At 36.4% G+C, this 20,016-nt stretch overlaps 1 protein-coding gene across 5 annotated transcripts in view; it reads left to right on the top strand.

Annotated features, from left to right (window-relative positions):
- POU6F2 (POU class 6 homeobox 2) overlaps window positions 1-20,016 on the top strand; it is a 298,117-nt gene that overhangs the window by 265,259 nt on the left and 12,842 nt on the right. For all 5 annotated transcript variants that reach the window (XM_015855018.3, XM_032442548.2, XM_015855019.3 and 2 more), the window contains exon 7: window positions 11,299-11,505. In XM_015855018.3, the coding sequence (XP_015710504.2) occupies window positions 11,299-11,505 (207 nt within the window). The remainder of the gene's footprint in view (window positions 1-11,298; window positions 11,506-20,016) is intronic.

The raw sequence follows: 20,016 nt of genomic DNA, 5'->3' as shown, positions 1-20,016 counted from the left end.
TTTGTTTTGTTTTGTTTTTGTTTTTGTTTTTTGTCATTGCTGAATTTTTATTGAAAAATTGCATTTACTATAAATACAAAGTGTATCATTTTAACAAATTATTTTCCATAAAAATTTACAGTACATTGTTTGTATCAGATTTAAGTGTCTCAGTTTTAAATGTTCTATTTGAACAGTTTTTCAGTTTTTACTTCATTTTAAGTTTAGTTTTAATTCCATTTTGAAATGAAAACAGAAATGAAATCACAATTTCGAACTTTACTTACAGAAAAACTAATGAGTTATCCAGTCGGTTTGCATGAGGTTGCTCCAATGACCACAATGGGTTCTTATGTGAACAGGGAAAAAGGGAAATAATTCCCTTTAACAATAAAAACATTTATTTTTTTTTTACAATTAACTGAAAATGAGACCTGAGAAAACTAATCAAAAACAGACCTTAGTTGTGCAAGGTACAAGATAACCAAAGGCTGTTCATAATTTAAAAAGGACAGGCTGCATGACCCAAACATCAACCTGTGTAATGTTCAAGTCCCTGGAGCCGTTACATTCAGGTCAGTAAATTCGCTTCTGATGTGTATTAGTAAAAGCCAAATCAGAGTGAGGCCTGGTAAGTTATACAAGCATAACTCCTCTAGACTAAAACAGAATCTGAAGACAATTTGCATTTTTTTCAATGAAGAACCCCAGCAGATTGCTAAGCGCAATATAACCAGTGGACCATTGACTGAAACTCAGTTGCTCTTGTAAATGACTGTGGGATTCCAGTTATTCAGTCCACTCATCACTACACAGTGATATGATCCAGGAAACTCTTCTATCCATTACTAATTGGGAACTGAAAAACATGACTACTGTGTAAGTTAAGACCAAATATGCTTGGGTACTTAAGACTTCCCCTAAATGAAGAGGGGGGAAAAAAAGGACTCATGTGGCCTAGAATACTCAGTCAGTAGAACCACAAACAATATTTTTGTAGGCCTTAATACATTAGATGTCACTATTTTGGGATATTTTGATATCTTGCCAATTAATAAAATTTCTGTTCTGTCTAGCCTCTTCCTCTAAACTTATTGGTGCTATTCTGGTATCTTTAAGCATTCAAAAGGATCAAAGAGCTTTCATCTTTTAAGTATATGTATATATAGTATATTGCTATGTCTTGCTCTGTGCAGGAAGAAATACTGATACAGTCTCAAGAGCAGTTAATATATTCAGTTCTGTCTTAGCAGTGATCACAATTCCTTGACTTAGAAAATTGAAAATCTGCTATTACCCACAATTAAAATGTTCTATATATGAATTATACTGTGACATTTTCAATTCGCTTATCCTGTTCTACTGTAATTCACATATACCAAGGAACCTTCTCCACTTTTTCCTCAAGATTTAATAAGTACTTTTTACAGAGGTTTTTTATTATTGAGATTTCATTGTTGTATTTTTAATGTATTAAAAGGCCATTTGTAAGTACAATATGCGTGTTGACAATACTTAAAACTAAATTGTGTTTTGCAGTTGCTGTTTCTATTTTTCTTATCATTCTTTTTTTAGAAAGTTCTACCATTTTTAGTCTTGCTTGCTAATACCTTACTCCAAGAATTGGTATCAGGGAGACTACAGAAAGTAAGGCAAAGCCTGAATTAAAGGAATCTTCAGATGTCTGTGGTTAGGTCTTCCTGTTTTTTCAGGTAGTGAGTATAGTACATCCTTCTATAAGGAACCTGCTCTTTTCTTTGGTATCATTTTCTCATTAAGGCATTATTTACCTGGAAAGATAAGCTGAATCTGTTCAAGTGCAGACTGGCAAATCCAAGCTGTGCAAGTACTCAGGATGCTGCTAGGGAGGAACATATTTCCTTTTGCTTTGTTAGCATTTAAATGCTAATGAAGATAAAGCAGTACCCTCTTAATTCTTCCTTGAGGAATGCCAGTAAATTTTACAATAAAGTACATTAATATTATCCCACTTGCTCGCCTTGATGGAGTGGATCTCAGCATCCAGTTATCTTAGCTAAGAAGGGTCTAGAGGACAAAATATATGAGGAGACACTGGAGCCCAGAGGAAGCTGAGGGGGGCCTTATGGTGGCTTACATCTCCTCATGCGGAGGGGATATACTGATCTCTCACTGGTGACAATGACAGGACCAAAGCAAACAGCATGTAGCTGCATCAGTGGAGGGTCAGGTTGAGTATTAGGAGAAGGCTCTTCACTAGATGATGGTGGGTGTGGAACAGGCAGCAATCATGGCACAAAGCCTTCTGGAGTTGGATTTCTTGATCCTCATGGATGTCTCCCAGATTAGGATATTCTATGATTCTATGAAGCATAAGCACGTTATATAATACAGTTTCTTTATTTTTTATTGACTAACAGTATTTTTACTATTTATTGTCTACAGAACCACCACCACAATCATGACCAGAATGCCATGTTTCCATCTGGATACTGGGGGGAGGGGGAGGTAGGGAGGTGGCCTGCCCCAAGTAATTTGTAATGTAAGACAAGTGCCAAATATATAGACAGAAAATTAGTTAGGAATAATATGAGCATGCAAAAATTAAATTGATAGCCTTCAGGAAACTCAATACGTATCTAACTACTGCAAACAAATGTGTTTTGAACAGTGGAAACAGGGCAAAAGTGAATCCTGGATATTCATCTCCACATCCAAGGACAGCTGCCTCTTGAGTTAAATGCCATTGCATCTGGAGTGTATGTTGTCCTGAGAGATGTTGGGACCAGTCATTAATGGTTGATGCCATGGCATGCAAGTATCTGTATTATACAATTCATTATAACTGTGATTTGTATCAGAGAAGAAATTTAAATCAAGCAGTTACAGTGTGAGCAGAAAAACATCTTTCTGTCAGTTTAGGTGAAATGGATTAATGTTGCGTTTGATAATACGACATACTTAAACCACTGTGCTTTCAAGCAGTGAAGTATGCTCTCTCGTTACAAACATTAAAGAAAAGATCCATGGGGTATTTTCAATGAAAGAGCAACCTTGGATATAAAAATATCTATTGTATGGTGTCTTCATAACTGAAAGATAGCCTTACAAAAAGTATTTCAGGCTCATAGCAGTACTGCCAGGGAGATAAACAGTATTTTTACAAACATACTGCAGATGATTGAATAGAAGACTGGACTTTAGGGAATTTCCAAAGGTGAAGTGATTGGCAAAGTGGCACACTGAACTAGCAGTCATACTGATTTTCTCAAGGTAAGAAGGGCAAGACTAGCTTATATTCAGTTGACAAATTGTAAAGAAAGCATTGTTACTGAAATGAATAAACTATATTTCTGATGACTGTGTGACAAAGGGAAGTTGTATTTGTTCTTATGAAGGATTTTTTTTTCCAGGGATTGATAGCTAAAATATCCACCCAGTAAATTGTGTATGACCAATCTAAATTTTCCTACCTCCTTTTAGAGAGTTTTTTTCTTTGTGTCAAATGTCATGTAGTATTGCTACATTACAACTAAATTCCACCATGTAGGCTGGATTATTGGTTTTCATGGAGATGATTCACAGTTGGTGTGGGAAATTAACCCAAAATGGTTCATTCCACAGTGATGGTTTGTGCAACTGTTCATTCTCATGATGCTAAAAATTGTTGAAGAAATGCATGCACTGTAAAATTTCAAGTATCTGTAATGCATTTGTCTGACCAGGCTGATCATCTCAGCCTTGCTCTCAGCTTTTGTAGGCTATCGCATTAAAAGTTACAACTCTGAATTAGTAAGGCCAACAGCTCTTATATATTTAACAGAAGTCCAGACCATAGAACAAAAATCCATACACACAAGAGCTGCAGTAGGGCACATTTTATATTTCAAACACCTTGTTGTGCAGGTGCAAAGTTGAATATCAAAGACTAAAAATAATGGGTTGAAGACAATTGCTATATCATCTAGAGTCATTGCATTTGGAGAAATATGATTACAAAACAACAATGTAGACTGTCTTTGCTACTGACTGTACTATAGTTATATAAGTAACTATAATTATAGTTACATTTAGTTATATTAATAGTTATATTAAGTTTATAGTTATTAAGTATAACATTTAGTTATATAATAGTTATATTAAGTACTATAATTAAGTCATCTTGTGTTAAACTTTGAAATCTGAAATTATTGAATTAATTAGCATGACTAATTTCTAAGAGTTACAGTTTAAAATATCTGTGATCTCTGGCAAATATTTTCTACAGCACATGTAATTTTATAGAGAGATTAGAGTAGATGGTTCAAGAATATTAATGAACTACCAGATCTTTGGTCCTAAAGATCTAGTGATTAATTATTACAGTCCACTTTGTCACGGAGATGTGTCCAAGAAGATAAAGCCACAGTGGTACTTTAAACAAACATGTCAAGGCTAGAATAAAACATTATTAAGCTTTCAAAGTCATTTGTCTAGGACAGATTTCTAATTCCTTGGGAACTTTCATTGATGAAAAATAAAAAGATAACTCTTTAAGAGTTCAAAATTCAATATATATTTGCAACATTAACATGTTTCTGGTGGAATAACTTTCTTAGGAATGGCATCACAAGATGAAACAGTGACAGCAGTGACTGCCTACTTAGGAGTGTACCATCTCCTTAATCCAGCTTCATGTCTGTGCAAATCAAGTTGAAAGGAGTAACTGGAGAAAGTAGTAAAAGCAGAGCATAAAAATTGTCCTACTCACTCAAACACAGGCACTGACAATAGTGTGTAACATCTGTTTTTTAAAGGGGTAATACGGCAACCAGAAAAGTTAAAATAGTGCTGTTTTAGAAAGAACGGTTATGGCAGTAGAGAGCATTATCTTGTTCTGCACAAGATTACTTCTCAATAGCAGCTCTTACTTTAAAAAAGACAGGATCAAAGAGCAATTACTAAGTCCTGCCTCACTCTTACTTCTGACCTCTAGATAGCATCTCTATAGTAGGCCAGTGCAGTGCAATACAACCAAGTAGCAAAGCTCCTTCCTAGCTGATAATGTCACCATAACATGGAAACAACGTAATCTCATTGGTTCATGTGCTTGGTCTAATTAGGCTTGCTGAGAAAGTGCAATCTGTTTCCCAAGTTAGCTTTGAATAGCTCAGCATGGCACATATTGCAAAGTGTAGGGAGGCTCACAATTTCCTCTTCTCTATGTCCAGTGTGTTAGATTCTGATATGATTGCAAGCAAGATCCGTCTTTGTGCCATGGGAGAGAAGTAGTAGCAAATATTTATGTCATATTAATGCCCAAAGGAGACAATCCTTGTCCTAAGTGGTTTGTAATCTAAAGACAGTGAGTAATGGTAGGGTTTGGAGCTGCAGTGTATATACTACCTTTAGAGGTTGAGAAATTTTATTGCAGAACAGGGATTTCATAGAGAAGCATGATAGTAACTTGAGATATAAATTGTCAGAGAAGCCAAAGAACTAGCTACCTACTTTTTAGTGTGTTTAAACACAAGTTGGCACATACTTCCTGTGATACTATAAGAAACTGCACAAAAAGAAAGTGGAGGTGAATGGATTCTTCAAAAATAATCTTTCTTATTAAGTCTAGAAATTCATGTTGGTGGCTAAATCCCCTCATTCACTTCTCAAGAAAATGAATACTGTGATTTTTTGCTCACAAGAGTATTTACAGAAGAAAAGGGAAGAAGGTACTGAAGCCAAACACAGAGAAGTGTATTTGCATGTGTTCACCCTACAGGGATCTGCAGAAGCTTCAAGAAAGCTGTTCATGGCTTGGAAAGCAAGCAGTCAACTGTTAAAGCAGGAAGTTGTGACTTCTTTTTTTTAGTCATCTAACGTTGTTAGAAATCATGGCTGTTTTATCATAGCAATGCTTGGCAAGCAGAAATTGTAGTGAACAATTTTATACAAGTCTTCCAAAAATTTTATATAATGAACACTTTCATAATAATCTAACCAGGGGACTTTCAGAAGTGCTCAGAACCTGTAGATCACATTAAAGTCAATGACTGCTCTGCTTAACTCAAAGAACTGTGACTTCTTTAAAATATTGGTTCTTGGTTTTAAAAGGAAGTTAAAGGAAAAAAGTGGGTTGTTTAGAACAATTCAGCAGACACTAGACATAATTTTTCATTTTTAATTTGGTAATTATATATCTTCGTAGTCTTGGAATGAGAAAATGTTGTATTACTCAGGGTGTCTGTTTGAAGTTACATTCTTTTTTTCTGACTGTATACATGCCCCTGTTAACAGAACAGAAGTCTTTACTTGACAAAAATTTCACCACATAATTCCTACAGTGGTCACAAATAAAGTCCTGTAGAATTTGATGTTACTATAAAAACATTATTTTCTAAAAAATAAAGCACTGGGAAAGTCAGACAGAATGTCAGACTGCATGTTCCATTATGATACTTACAAACAATATACTATCCAATGCATTGTATGATATACAAACAATACAAACAATACTTAACCTGGAAAAATATGATTCCTTATATAAAGCAATGACTCAGAAGTAATTTCATAATTTTCATTTTCTAGCATCACAGTTTGATGCCTTGTTCTCCCAGCAGCATTTTCTTGTACCACTTCTATGTAGGTGCACATATTTTTATATATGTATCATATATGATTAAGCATGGAGCATTCTCATTATTCTGCCCATCCCTCTGTCATTTTCTCCTCAAGGTGGCTCATGCTGGTACAAAAGAAGGAACGTATCTGAGAAAACAAGCATCTTCTGAAGACTAATTTGCTAAACTATTGAAAATGAACCAAACCATAAATAGTCTGGTGTGCTACAGATTGTATATACACAGGTTGTGTGCTACAGTTCCTACAGACTTCTGGGGTTAAATTAGCTTTCAGCTTTGTAAAACTAGTGAAAAAATAAAAAGGGGGGAGAGGGGGGATGGATTTCAACCTATACCAGCACCATACAACAGAAGCCAAAGTGAGCTTTTATTTCAGATTATGTTCAACAAGCCATTGAAATAAGAACTAGGAAATGAAAATGAGTGAAGCATATTCAGATCAGCAAACATTTGCTGAAACAGTGATTTGTTAGGCTTACTACAAAAGTTACATTTCTGTGCACTGTCTTTTCACAGTTTGAAATGTTGACTTGAAATGTCACATTTGTACCACATTTTCTGCTTATGTGACTGGGGTAGTTTCCCTAATTTTACTGAAAAAAAAAAACTTTTTCATTTTTCCCAGTTTATCTATTTGATTTTTATGGTGGTGTTCTTTTTTTTTTTTTTTTTTTTTTTGGCAGAAATGAGTAAATAGCCTTCAGTATTTAAAGGGATTTAACATTGATAAAATCAGAGGGAAGTACATTTTAATGATGCTACTGGAAATTTAAAAAAAAAATAAAAAAATAACGTTTTCTTTTGATATTTAAAGGCATTTTAAAGAAAAAACTACACTATTTGCTTAATGTCAGCCCTGGTTGACAATAGAAAAAACCTCTTGCAGACAGTCTTTTATTTTACTTAGCCTTTTCACAGCAGAAACATAGGCAGTTGAGCCATCTATTTGGATACTGTTCATTGTTACCTCTGTGGTGGGAAACCAATGATGCAAAGCAGCAACCCTTTTTCTGGTGAGAGAAGTGGAAGAACTTAATAAAAAGTCAGTACTTTTATGCTTCACTGTCTAATATCACACTAGCTTCTCCTAATGTCAAAGTACTATTGGTTTATTAGGAACCATAAGGAAGGACCCACTGCTTGGAAATCAGCAATTTGTGTTTAATCATAGAATCATAGAATTACCCAGGTTTGAAAAGACCTCAAAGATCATCAAGTCCAACTGCAGCCTAACCATAGTACCGTATCAACCCTCTGCTAAGTCATATCCCTGAGCACCACATCCAAACGGCTCTTAAACACATCCAGGGATGGCGATTCAACCACCTCCCTGGGGAGCCTATTCCAGTACTTGACTACCCTTTCTGGAAAGGGATGTTTCCTAACATCCAACCTAATCTTACCTTGGTGCAACTTCATACATTTACACAAAATCTGGTTAATATCTGCAGCGTAAGTGAGGCTACAATGAGAGATTAGTGGCCAGAAAGTGCAGGTCAGCAAAGGCAGTTAAATATGAAGATGCATTGTTGGACAAGAAAGAATAAAAATGGATTTTTTAAATGTTATTCTTCATACTCCATTTTTAAGGGATTTGGTATTTTTATTACTATTTTTTTTTTAGTAGAAACTTCTAGCCATTAAGGCAAATTGTTGTGGGATGAAAATCTATTTAACAGTACAAGTAGTAATGAGTAATTCAGTTTAGCAGTGCTAGAACATTACACTGCCATTGAGGGTAACACTCACAGATACTGTTGGCATTCTGACAGCTTGCTTCCCTCTATGGTCATCATCATTCCTGTAATTTTACCTTCACCATATTGCTGTGCTTATTCTTTCATTGTGGGTAAATTTACAGTTTGCAGGACTGTGTAAGCAACGATACTGAGTCCACAGGTGGTATGTAAGGGCAAATCAACAAAAATTATGTATAAGCCAAGTCATACAACTTTATTTTCTATGGATAATACTTAATTGTGGATGTTGTCTTCGCAGTGGCTGATTCAGGTTGTAAGAGTTTAGAGTTCTGATCTCAGATATCTTGAAACCCTAGAGTGGCAAAATGATATTAACAGCCTAATCAGTAGAAAGTATTCGGATGGTCTGGAAAATAATTCGGGATTTCCTTTGGAGTTAGAAAAAAAAAAAAAAATCATTGGTTCTTAAAATTTAGTTAACATTGTAAAGCATAAAAATCTATAAAATTGCTTACTAAGCAACTTAAGACACAACTAGTTTATATATTAATCTATAAGAAAATTGAAAGAAACTTTATGAAAACTTGACTCCTTACCAACAAATTGACTCCACCAAGGCTTCTGGCAATCCTCTGTAACATGAACAGGGTCAGAACTAGAGTCTCGATATTTTAATTGAAATGGACCAAAGCACTGTCTCTGTAAAGAAAGGTGAGATTTGAATTTAGGATTTCTGATGTCATTTTTTTTATTTTTGTACCATATTTTTTACCTGTTTCTGGAACCTGTACCTTGAAAAAATCTTGAAATCTCCGTGAGTTCCACTAAGGGAAAAAACAGATTCCCATTGAGATTTACCCCCGGCTCTTACAGTAACACCAAATCCTTGAGTGCATTTGTATATTTGACCTTCTGGAACTCCTCTCTGTATCTCAGTGATTCCCTGTTCCTCATCTGTGCATGTGCATGTACAAACCACCATGTATAGGATGATATCTGACACACGTTGAATACATATAGATAGCTTTCTGCTTCTGACCTTACAAACTGTCCACTTCAGCACTGTCATTCTATTAAATGTCCAACTGCAATCCAAGAAATGCATTTTAAACATGAATGCAAACATTTCTATTACTGATAAGACCAGCGCAGCATTTTTTGCTTTGCTAGTATTGGGACCTTGATAGTTAAAGTTATATTGGAGTAATGACACTCGAAGGTCGCATCCTTTTAGAGACATGGTAAAGGAAAGGCAGGCCATTGCTGAATTTCTGCTGATAAAATTAAGAAGAATTCTTTTTTGTGTTTGGTGACATATGTTAAAACTGAAAGAATATAATTGGGATCCATCAGTATTTTAGGTCACCAAGAACTGGGAGAAATGTACATGTTGCACCACTTGGAAGTTGGATTGTATTGATGCTGGAAGTCAGATTTTAGAAAACTTTGAACAGCCATCTTCTCACATGAGCTCTAAAGCAGCTGCAGTTCAGACTGGGATTCTATAGGAAGAATATATAGTTACCGTGGTTTGCAGAGAAAAGCTCACAGGCATTTCCAGCTTAGAAGACTAAATCTCCAGTTCACAACCTCCCTCTGAATATGCTCCATTGTGCTTCATTTTCATATTCTCTAAAGGGGGTAATAATATTTATTGATCTGTCTACCTTTCAGGAATATACTGAAGAGAAATTAAGATTAGCATTTCACTTTAGTGAAATTTCACTTTAGTGAAATGCTTTTCATTTGTTTCATTAATACAGCTCAGTTAGTGAGCTTCCCATTTTACCATTTCCTTCTGTCAGGAAGTGTCCTCCTTTATTTGTCTTCTCTGCTCTTCCCATCCAAGCCTTTTATGACTGGCTAAGTTTGGTAAATTGATGATGGCTTCACCATTTCCCCTTTGATAGCTGAGTTGCCATAGCTAACCAAATGAACTGTTTCCACTCAAGGAGCTGAATTAAATTGTCACATTTTAAGCTGTCACCTACTTCAAGGCATCGCAGAGGTAATAGAGGTGTTATCTGAATTTTCCTTTACTTTTTCTGTTGCAGTATTCTGATTACTCCAGCTTCACTGTGTCTTTATATAGAAGTTTGATTTTATTCACAGGTTTCATCAAAAGCTAGTTTCAGATGCTCTCATACTTGTACAGAGTCCTTAAAAAGAGTCACTTCCTTCAACCTAGGGATGACTGACTGTTTTCTGTACAGTCTCTATTTGACAACTTACCCTAGTATTAGTTTTACAGGCACATTCACATTGTAGGAAATCAGTATGTTCTGAAATCTGAAATGTCACAAGCATCAATTTCTGCAACTACTTGCCCCAGAAATGTTAGCTAAAATGTTTCATCTAACACCACCTCTCCTTCTGTTGTGTTGTATTGCCTTGTCATCCAAAAGTTGTTGCATTTTTATGAATATAACTTTATGAACTGCATCCTGAAAGACACCAGTATCTTTATGGTCTTCTTGAAGCCACAAAAATTTGTTGGTCATTTAGTGTATCAGGTAACCCTAAGAAAATTATGTTTATTAATTAAATTATAATTCAATTAATAATAATAATGAAATAGTAATAACTAAAATTATTAGTAACTCAAAGAACAATATAGAAATGTATTTGTTCACAGTTAACAGTGCTGTGAAGTTATAGAAAGCAAGTAAAACAGGCCTGATATTTGCATCTATTTCACCCTACATCCAAGAAGTGGAAACAAAGCATCACCCAGGGGAAAGACATGGCCCAGCATTTGTTTTGTACACTCACAGTCACAGAAGATTTGTTGGGGGTGGCAGTGGGCAGTTTTGAGATGTGTAGGTGACACATGACTTGAAAAATGACTTTGAAAGTCTTCAACACACTATGAAGGAATGATTGTTTCCACACTTAGCATGTCACACATATCTTTCTGTTCTTATATCACCTAAGTTTGATTTAGTGCAGGTAAAACAAGTCATTCTATGTGGCATGTGTATATGGCGCTTGTTCATTTTCCCTTTCTGTGTTGTTTTCTCCAGATTATTGGAACAATCCCACTGATGCCTAATCCAGTCCCCTCCAGCCAGGCAGCTGGTGGAGCTCAGGGCCTTCAGGTGCAGCCAATAACTCCACAGTTACTGACGAATGCCCAGGGTCAGATCATCGCTACCGTCATCGGCAACCAGATACTCCCAGTGATCAATACCCAGGGAATAACGCTATCACCACTTAAACCAGGCCAACAGGTAAAGCAGCAGTAGCCTGAATAATTATTAGAATAGATGCACAAGAATTTTCTACTTCTCATAGACTCTCACATTCTTTCTAAAAATTCACTTATTTCCTATTTGTGCTACTGGAAGATGAATTTCATTGCATATAGTATATTGCTGGATATTCTATATGTAATTATAATGTAATGCTATTTTAAATGATGTGTTATTCAGGTACTCTTCCGTTTAAAAGGACACTATAGTATCAACAAAAATTTTCTGCAGAGAAAGCAGAGTAGGAGTATAAAGCCTATAAAAGTTCATGTCATTGGTTGGTGGTCACCCAGTAGTCTGGGTTTTGAAAGGCTTTGCAATGCATGGGGGAAATAAAGGAAAGAATGCAAATAGTAGTGCTCTTCACTGAAGGAAAAGATTTGTAGGGAGAAGAAAGGGAAGGGAAATAAAGGGAAATTATTATTCAGTGTAAAGCACCACATAGTTCACAGACTACAGGATAGATACAGAAAGTTCAGTGATATCTGAAAAGCTTTCTATACTTCTTTTTATGCTACTCTAAAGTCAATTTCATTATTTTTCTATGGTTAGCACCCAGCCTTTGCTTCTCACACTGAGGCCTCAGGAGGTTGTAGGAAGGGACACCAGACAACATGAAGACTCTTTACATGCATCTGTTGGAACCTTCTTTGGGAAATAAAAAAAAGATAAAACAAGTATTGGGTGGAACAGACAAAATGTATTATCATTTTTATAGGTGCCACAGAAAATTATTTGGATGTGTCTGTGCTCCCTCTACTGGCTCTTTGGCTTTCACTGAAAGAAGAGGAAATTTTGCTATAGATTTCAGCAGAAGCAGAAATGAATCATAAGAGTCAGACCCTTCATAGGAATAATGCTGATAAATAGTCAGAAGCAATTGAGATAGTACTATGCAAACTGCCATCTCATTTGAAGAGTAAATAGAATTATACAAGGTATAAAGAGATCCTGAATTTATCTTACTGCCTAGGTGAAGTCTCTCCTGAGGTGTGTTTGCTAATCATAGTATATTTAGTCATAAATTTAAAGCCTTGCTCACAGAAGAAGGGTGCTCGGAGGGCTCAGCAGGAATTCACATTTTCAGAAAAAATTGTGATCATACTGCATTTGGTGCCTTGTAAGCTGATGGGGAAAAAAAGCTACAGAATCGTGGGGGGAGGGGGGGTTGGTAAAAGTACAAGACCAGTTTTGGAAAAGTTTTGAGAAAGTCATGGAGAATAACTGAGGAAATAATAATGTAATAAAACATCCCTTTTAGATGATCCTAGTCTAACTTTCAACTTGTCACATTCTTGGCAAGTACCACAGGAGAAAGAGGTGATCACAAGTGATGATAATAAGCCATTGCTTGAGCTGCGTCACAATAACTGAATCAGTATATAGCCTGTTTCAGTTGTGAAGGAATGCATGTTAGTGCTTACTTTTTTCTTGAAGACTTTATGCCCTGGACATTCTTTTCAGTCAACTTCACTTAGGTAGAATTTGTGCTTTATTTGCTCATACAACTTCTTAGAATTTGGCAGACTAAAACCTCAGTGTCTCCTTGTGGAAATGAATTCATGGATTACTTACATGAAGCATGAAGCAGTGCTTCTTCTCTGTTGTAGTTAGGTTGCTTTTTTAATATAGACAACCAATTCCTTTGTAATCCTATTGCTTTAGTTTTAAAGAATAAAAAGGTGTTCTTGATTTATGCTCTTTAAATTGTCCACAGTATGGAATGTTCCTCTTTAAACTACATTGAGTAGCTACAGCCTCGGTGTTTTCACTGTTTTCCAAGATTTTGCTAATCTAAGCAGCAGCATCTATGAGAATTCTCCTGCAAATTGTAATGGATTTCTAAAGAGGGCAGCTGCTTGCGCTCCTGTTGTAGTCTGTGTCTTTTTTATCTCTGTTCATAAACAAGTTTTTCTTTGCCTTTAATAATATTTTACTGTCCATCTCTCAACCATTTCAATTTCCACAATAATCTCTTAGAGATTTTCTGATCAGAATTGAATGCCATGAACAGAGTGAGGATGCATCACTGATTTATATAATAACATTATAATATTTCCAGCATTATTTTCTGGCTTTATCTCAATGCAGTCTATCATCCTGCTTTTTCTTTTTTTTTTTTTTTTTTCTATCTCTACCCATTGAGCAGGTTTTTCAATAAGCAGATGTGTCCACCATGATATAAATTTGCTGCCTTGATCATTACCATGTGAGTCACCAAAATGATTCCTTTTTTTAATGTGAATCACTTTTGCACCTACTCTGTATTTCATCTGTCATAATGCTTCCTTGGTACATTTTAAGCAGATTCTGCAATTTTTTCATGTTGGTGTGGGCTAACACAAGAAATTCATGCATTTCTCCTGCTAATACAACTTCATTGTTGTTCTCTATCTTTTCTTGCTGCTTGGAGCCATTCCACAAAATCTATTATAAATCTTTGATCTCCACTTGTAGTCTGTTTACTTGAAAAAGAATTATTTCTTCCCTTATTTTGTTTTTCTTGCATTTTTAAACTTTTTATGTCTCATAATAGAAAAATATCTTGTAAACTTAACTTCGGCACTTCCTTCATGCCTGTAAGGAGGTATTTTGTCAAAATATAGCTCCTATGGCTAGATGCACATTTTTTCAAAGAACAGATTATCTTGTCTTATCAACTTGTTAGCATTATTGTTTGCTACCAGATTTGGAAACCTTGCTTTAAGAAGTTCATTTGTGCCTTTAACATCATATGCTTGCACCAACACTGCTGACAGAAGAACTTGAACCAAGCTTAGAGTCTTATAAGTACCAGAAATACAATAAAGGTTTCATCTTAATGTTATCCATACAGCTGTTTAGGTACTGGTGAAGGCAAGTTAAATAGATTTCTCATAAAGAGACATAGGCATATATATGGGGTAACTCACGCTGCTGAAAAAGAACCATTATAGATAGGTTGAATCTCCTTACAGGTATCTTAAGCTATCTATTGTCTCCAGTGAGTTAAGAGGAAGCTAGAATAGATATTTTAGGATAGAAATGTAATTCTTAAGTGAGTGAAAGAAGGTAAGAAGAATCCACCTGACAGAGAACACTGGGATTCAAAAACATATTCCTGTCTATGTATTCCTTAAACTGCTTTCCTAATTGATGTTTTTTATAACTATTTGCTTGCCTACAGCATAGAAACAGTTTCTGCATATTACACATTTCTCCAGTGTACCTCATCAAGAGAGTTCCATTTCCTTCTTGCTGTTGTCTAGAATCATTAAGTCTGGCTTGTAGTCCTAGTTGTCCTCAGTTGTGTTTTATCTACACTGCCTGCCAGATCTTTTCATATTTCATTGTGTCTTATAACACTACTAGCTCTGGGCTTCTGCCAACTCTAACATAATAAAACAAGCTCCTAGGCAGCATTTTCTTACGTAGTTGGTTTCCCATCTTCATTGTCATTGGCTGTCATGCTCCAGATCAGTAGCTGAAAAGATAAAGCTCTCACTTGAGTCTGTGGTCATTTTTTGTACAGCTGCTTTCCAAATTTCATATCAAACATTTTCTTTCTACTCTCTCAACCTACCATATGCACTATGCCATCTCATTATCACAAGTCCATGCAGTCCCTTGTTTTTCCTCTCTCCCATTAAAATCTAACCAGCTCACAAACATTTTTTCTCTGCTGTGGTCTTAGTACTGTGATACTGTCATGTTTCATGAAAAATGAGCTCATTTTTTCTCTGTTTGAACATAGCCAGTAAACTGTGCTATCTCAAACCAACTTTTTTTTCTTCTTTTTTAATGTATTGACTTTAAGTTATGAAGATGTCAATTTTTCTCACTTTTTCTCTGTTCATCTATCATTAGCATTCTGTAATTCCATTTTACCTTTGGATAAAATACTAGAATTCAAAACTCAAGAATACATCTATTTACCACATTGGATTTTCCTTGCTATAGCAGGAACACTTGACTTGTAACATAGGTCTGACTGGTTTTCTTTATGGTATCTACACTTGCCAATAAGATTTCTCAACAACAACAAAAAAAGCCAATATAACTGCACCACACCTTTGGGAATAGGAAGATATTGCTATACAACCTATATTGTTCTAAGGAACTGAGCCATAGAGAAAGTAAAACACTTCACTGTGCGAACATGGTTGATACCTTTGAATTGTGCACTTAGCTATACAGTTATAGGTCTGTTACTGTAGTTGTGACTTTATATCAGTCCTGATTGTTGAAATTGAAGGAGGGAAGATTTAGACTGGATGTTAGAGGGAAGTTCTTTACTGTGAGAGTGGTGAGGTGTTGGAACAGGCTGCCCAGAGAGGTTGTGGAACCCCCATCCCTGGAGGTTTTCAAGGCCAGGTTGGATGGGGCCCTGGGCAACCTGGTCTAGTAAATGGGGAGGTTGGTGGCCCTGTCTGACGGGGATGGAAATTAACATCCTTGGATTCAGCCTGGGCCATTCTGTGATTCTGATAGGGGTCAAAAAAATGTCTGATGCACCTGATTTACATATAAGATTATGTCTTCCACAGAAGCACATCTTTGTTTTCAACCTCATTCTGTGAGCCCAGAGACCTTCAACTACAGTGTATACTCTGAACATAGTTTTGACCTTAACACAAGGCTTCAAATGGGAAGCTTAGTGAGATTCTGCCAAAGTCCTATTCCAGTTCTGATCACAGCACACCAGCACTTCTTTACCATTTTCTTCATTTTGAGTTGAGAATTTGTGTAGCCTAGGTGGACCGAAAGAGCTATCTTACAATAGTTTCCAAATTTAACAGTCTTGTCAGTCTAAGCAATGTGTATACAGGCTCCTTATGCTGTATTTTAATACACTGTATTATAATTAGAGAGATATTTATTAAGCATCAAGTAGCTTTCATATTCATTTATTTGAATTCAACTATATTCAGGTGATGGGGTACCATCCTCAGGCCATAGTGGAAACGTTCTGTTAGAACTGCTGTGAAAACAATTTGGCATGATGTGTGTTGATATGTGTAATAACTTGTTCTTTTAACTTGCCAAAAGATTTAAGAAAATGTTTTTGAAGCCCGTGCCTCTTTATGCACCATGAGTAGGTTTGAAGACAGATTTCTTCTGCCATGGTGTTTTCAAATCAAATATTGGCAGTGGTATACTACTACTGTTTTCTCATGTTTTAGGAACAATAGATTAAGCAGAGATCCCTGCTTGCAGGAAAACGGGAAGCCCCAAAATCTTAAATTACTACTTCTGAAAGGCATTATGGTAGCATTTCTAAGTAGTTAGAAAAGTTTTCTTCCATCAATATTTTCTATGGACTTCAGTTTTTAGTAGACCTAATAAATGTATTTCCCAAAGATAACATCAGAAATAACTTGGAATTGTTTATTTCTAGCACCTTTGTGCAACAACTGCTAGTTTCATCTCATCTGGCCTTTTTATTATACTAGTCTTTTTCACCTCTATCTTCTGTAATTTGTTGTGTTTCCTTGTCTCTCAGATGTGCTTTTCACTGAATCATAGAAAAATAGGACTGGAGAGAACCCCAAAAGGTTGTGCAGTCCATCCCCTTCCCCTAGGCAGGATCAACAGTCCTTGCATCACTCTTGACAGCTGTTTGTCTAACTTATTCTCAAGAATCAACAGTGATGGAGATTCCCTGACATCCCGAGACAACCTAGGACACCTCTCCTTAAAATTAAAAAGGTCACCCTAATGTTTGACCTTAGCCTCAGCTGATGCAATTTAAGACCATTGCTTATTTATCCCTTCCACTAGGGCCATAATTTGTCCTGGTTGTTTGTCCAGACTCTGTAAAATCAGTAGCAGTTCTGTTAGAATACAGAGCAAGGAGTCTCTCAAAGTTTCTTCATTTCTACTTAGCCTCTTTCTCTTTCATTAAGTTATGCAAAATTCCTTGTTATTCTGTCACTTCCCTGTAATTTTCTGGACAATATCCCTGATCTCATCAGAGTTTCATTCAACCATACCAAGTTCAAGAATATATTACATACATAATTGAAGAACAAGACTCAGTCTTACAGACCTAATTCATTCTTCTTTGTCATTATCAAGCAATACCACCTTCACTGTTGACAGCAGAATGTAAAACTGATGTAAGAGATAAGAATCAAGCCCTTTGCATTTTCCAGTTATTCTTACAAGTATTATGCTGCACTTCATACTTCTCATATTTATCCTGTTCCTCTAGCTGTAGTGTGCAAACATATATTCCTGCCAGATACTGATCAGTGTTGCATGCAGTCATCATTCTCGGCATGTCTACTATATCCACCTACACAGAATGGCACTTACAGCAACAGCTTCCGTAATTTCTGTGTCTCCTTCTGTCTTCTGATGGAAAATGCTCAATAGTCATAAATATAATTCATATCATATGTACACGTCCAAAATTGGGAAATGTCAGCTATTGCAAGTTTGAATTGATTCTGTCATCTGGAATCTAATTCATAATCTAATCGTTGCCTCTCCTTAAGGCTATTTCTGGAATGGAAATTATATTGGATGAAAAGAAAGAGAGTATTTTAATGAAATTCCATGTCATAGATAACTATCATTGTTCTTTAAGCAGGACATTTACAGCTTAACCATCACATCTGTAAAACAGGGGGTATACTGAAAATTATGAGAGTTAAAGATGGAATCCTCCCTTACTCTCTGTTCAGGCCATAAAGTGACTCTACAGCCTCTCCAACTCCCCTGCTCCTTTTCCCTCACAAGCATTAAGTTACAGCCCCACAGTCTGCAAATGTCCCTTACATACTTACATACTGTTGGTTGCACATAATGTCACTGTTCGTGCAGACTTTACCTTCCATAGAAATCTTTGCCCAGCTAAAATTCTTAAAATTCCATACACTTGTCCAAAGATTTCTGGGGGTCTGACAAGGAAACTGTCAAGCTTCTGGATATCACAGTTATTTCACAAGTGTATTCATAAATGCAGTGTACAATCCCTGCATTTGTGCAGGGATTCAAATGTTTCCTAGGTTTAACCGGCATACTGTGCATGTACTACATGGTGGTTGTGCCTGTGTGCTCCCTTTGCAAGGATAACTGGAGAATGTACATCCATGTTCCTGAAGACATTAAGTTCACTGTATCCATGCTCGGCAGTTGAACTTTAAGGGATAATGTCTGTATTGTGGCCCAGAAATGCTTCATATCCTATCTGTCTTTACATGACCATGTGTTTCTGCCTAAGAAATACTGATGGGAAACAGGACAGAATCATAAATAATTGAAGCTGGAAGGTCAGAGTTCAAGAGATTATCCAGTTCACTCTGCTGTTTGCAAGTGGAACAGCCATTCCTGTATTTGTCTAACTTACCACTAAACACTCGTAAGAACCTCATTAGTTGCCCCAGCAATGTATGCCAGCAATTCACTGTCATGTTAGAAAGCTTTTCCCAGAATATGATTTGAATTTTCCAGATTATTGCATCTCATTATGTCCCCTACAAAATACAGGACAGACTCATTCTCTGCTCCTTTCGTTAGCTCTGCCTTCTATACAGCACTTTATGTATTACAGACGTCACTCCTGCTCACACAGCTCAGAACGGGAGTTACCTTTTCTTAATTTTTGCTACACCACTGTTGGTGACGTTCAAACTGAATTCTAATCCTGCATGTCAGCCTATCAAAAGACCCTCCCAGTGTGGCATCGGCATGTAAATTTGGTCAGCATATCCTCTTTTCTATCATCCAGGTCATTAGAAGAATACTAAATAGTGCAGAAACAAGCAAGACTTCTGTTTCAACAGTGAGATAACCATCCTCCCAGTTTTGTTTTCCGACTACTTTTGCATTCATTCTGCAGCAGTTTCATCTAAACTATGTCTTCGTACATTATAAAGAATGTCACACGAGGGAGTGTCGGGAAACTTGTAAAGTCAAACCACCTACTGCTTTTTCCCTGTCCACAAGGCCAATTACCTCGTCTTACGGAGAGATCAGATTAGTTTGACACAGTTTGTTCCTAACAACCCATGTTGTCTGTTACTACCTTGTTTTCTTGCAGGTGCTTACAAATTGTTTGATTATTTTCTTCAGTACTTTTCCAGGGGTTGAAGTTCAGTTGACTGGTCTATAATTTTGCAGATCTTTCCTTTTAGATAGCCATTGCATTTGCTTCTCCACCCCTACAGATAAAACTCACATCTCTAAGCCTGCTGCAGCCAGTGTGGAAAAATCCAGCTCATCTAAATACAGTATTTTCTTCCCTCACCAGGGCTGAAATCTTTAGTTTTGCCAGAGAATCCCTCTAACAACAGTTCCAGAGCCAAAATGGCTGCCATTTTCCAGTCCAATTTCTGAAGACACCAGTTTAGAGTGATGTGGGCATAATGAATGGGACATCCATTTCTGCAGCATTCAGGGGAAGCCAGCCTTCCTAGTGGGCTCCTTCCCTGCAAAAGTAGACATTCTCAGCTGGAAGCACTCTAAAGATAAAACCTAGCTCTTAGTGATTTATTTTTTTCCCAC

This window comes from Coturnix japonica, chromosome 2, assembly GCF_054131305.1.
Source record: "Coturnix japonica strain WE chromosome 2, WE-NBRP24, whole genome shotgun sequence".
Classification (NCBI taxonomy): Eukaryota; Metazoa; Chordata; class Aves; order Galliformes; family Phasianidae; genus Coturnix; species Coturnix japonica.
Note: the sequence above shows the minus strand (reverse complement) of the source record. Positions and strands in the feature narration are given on the sequence as shown.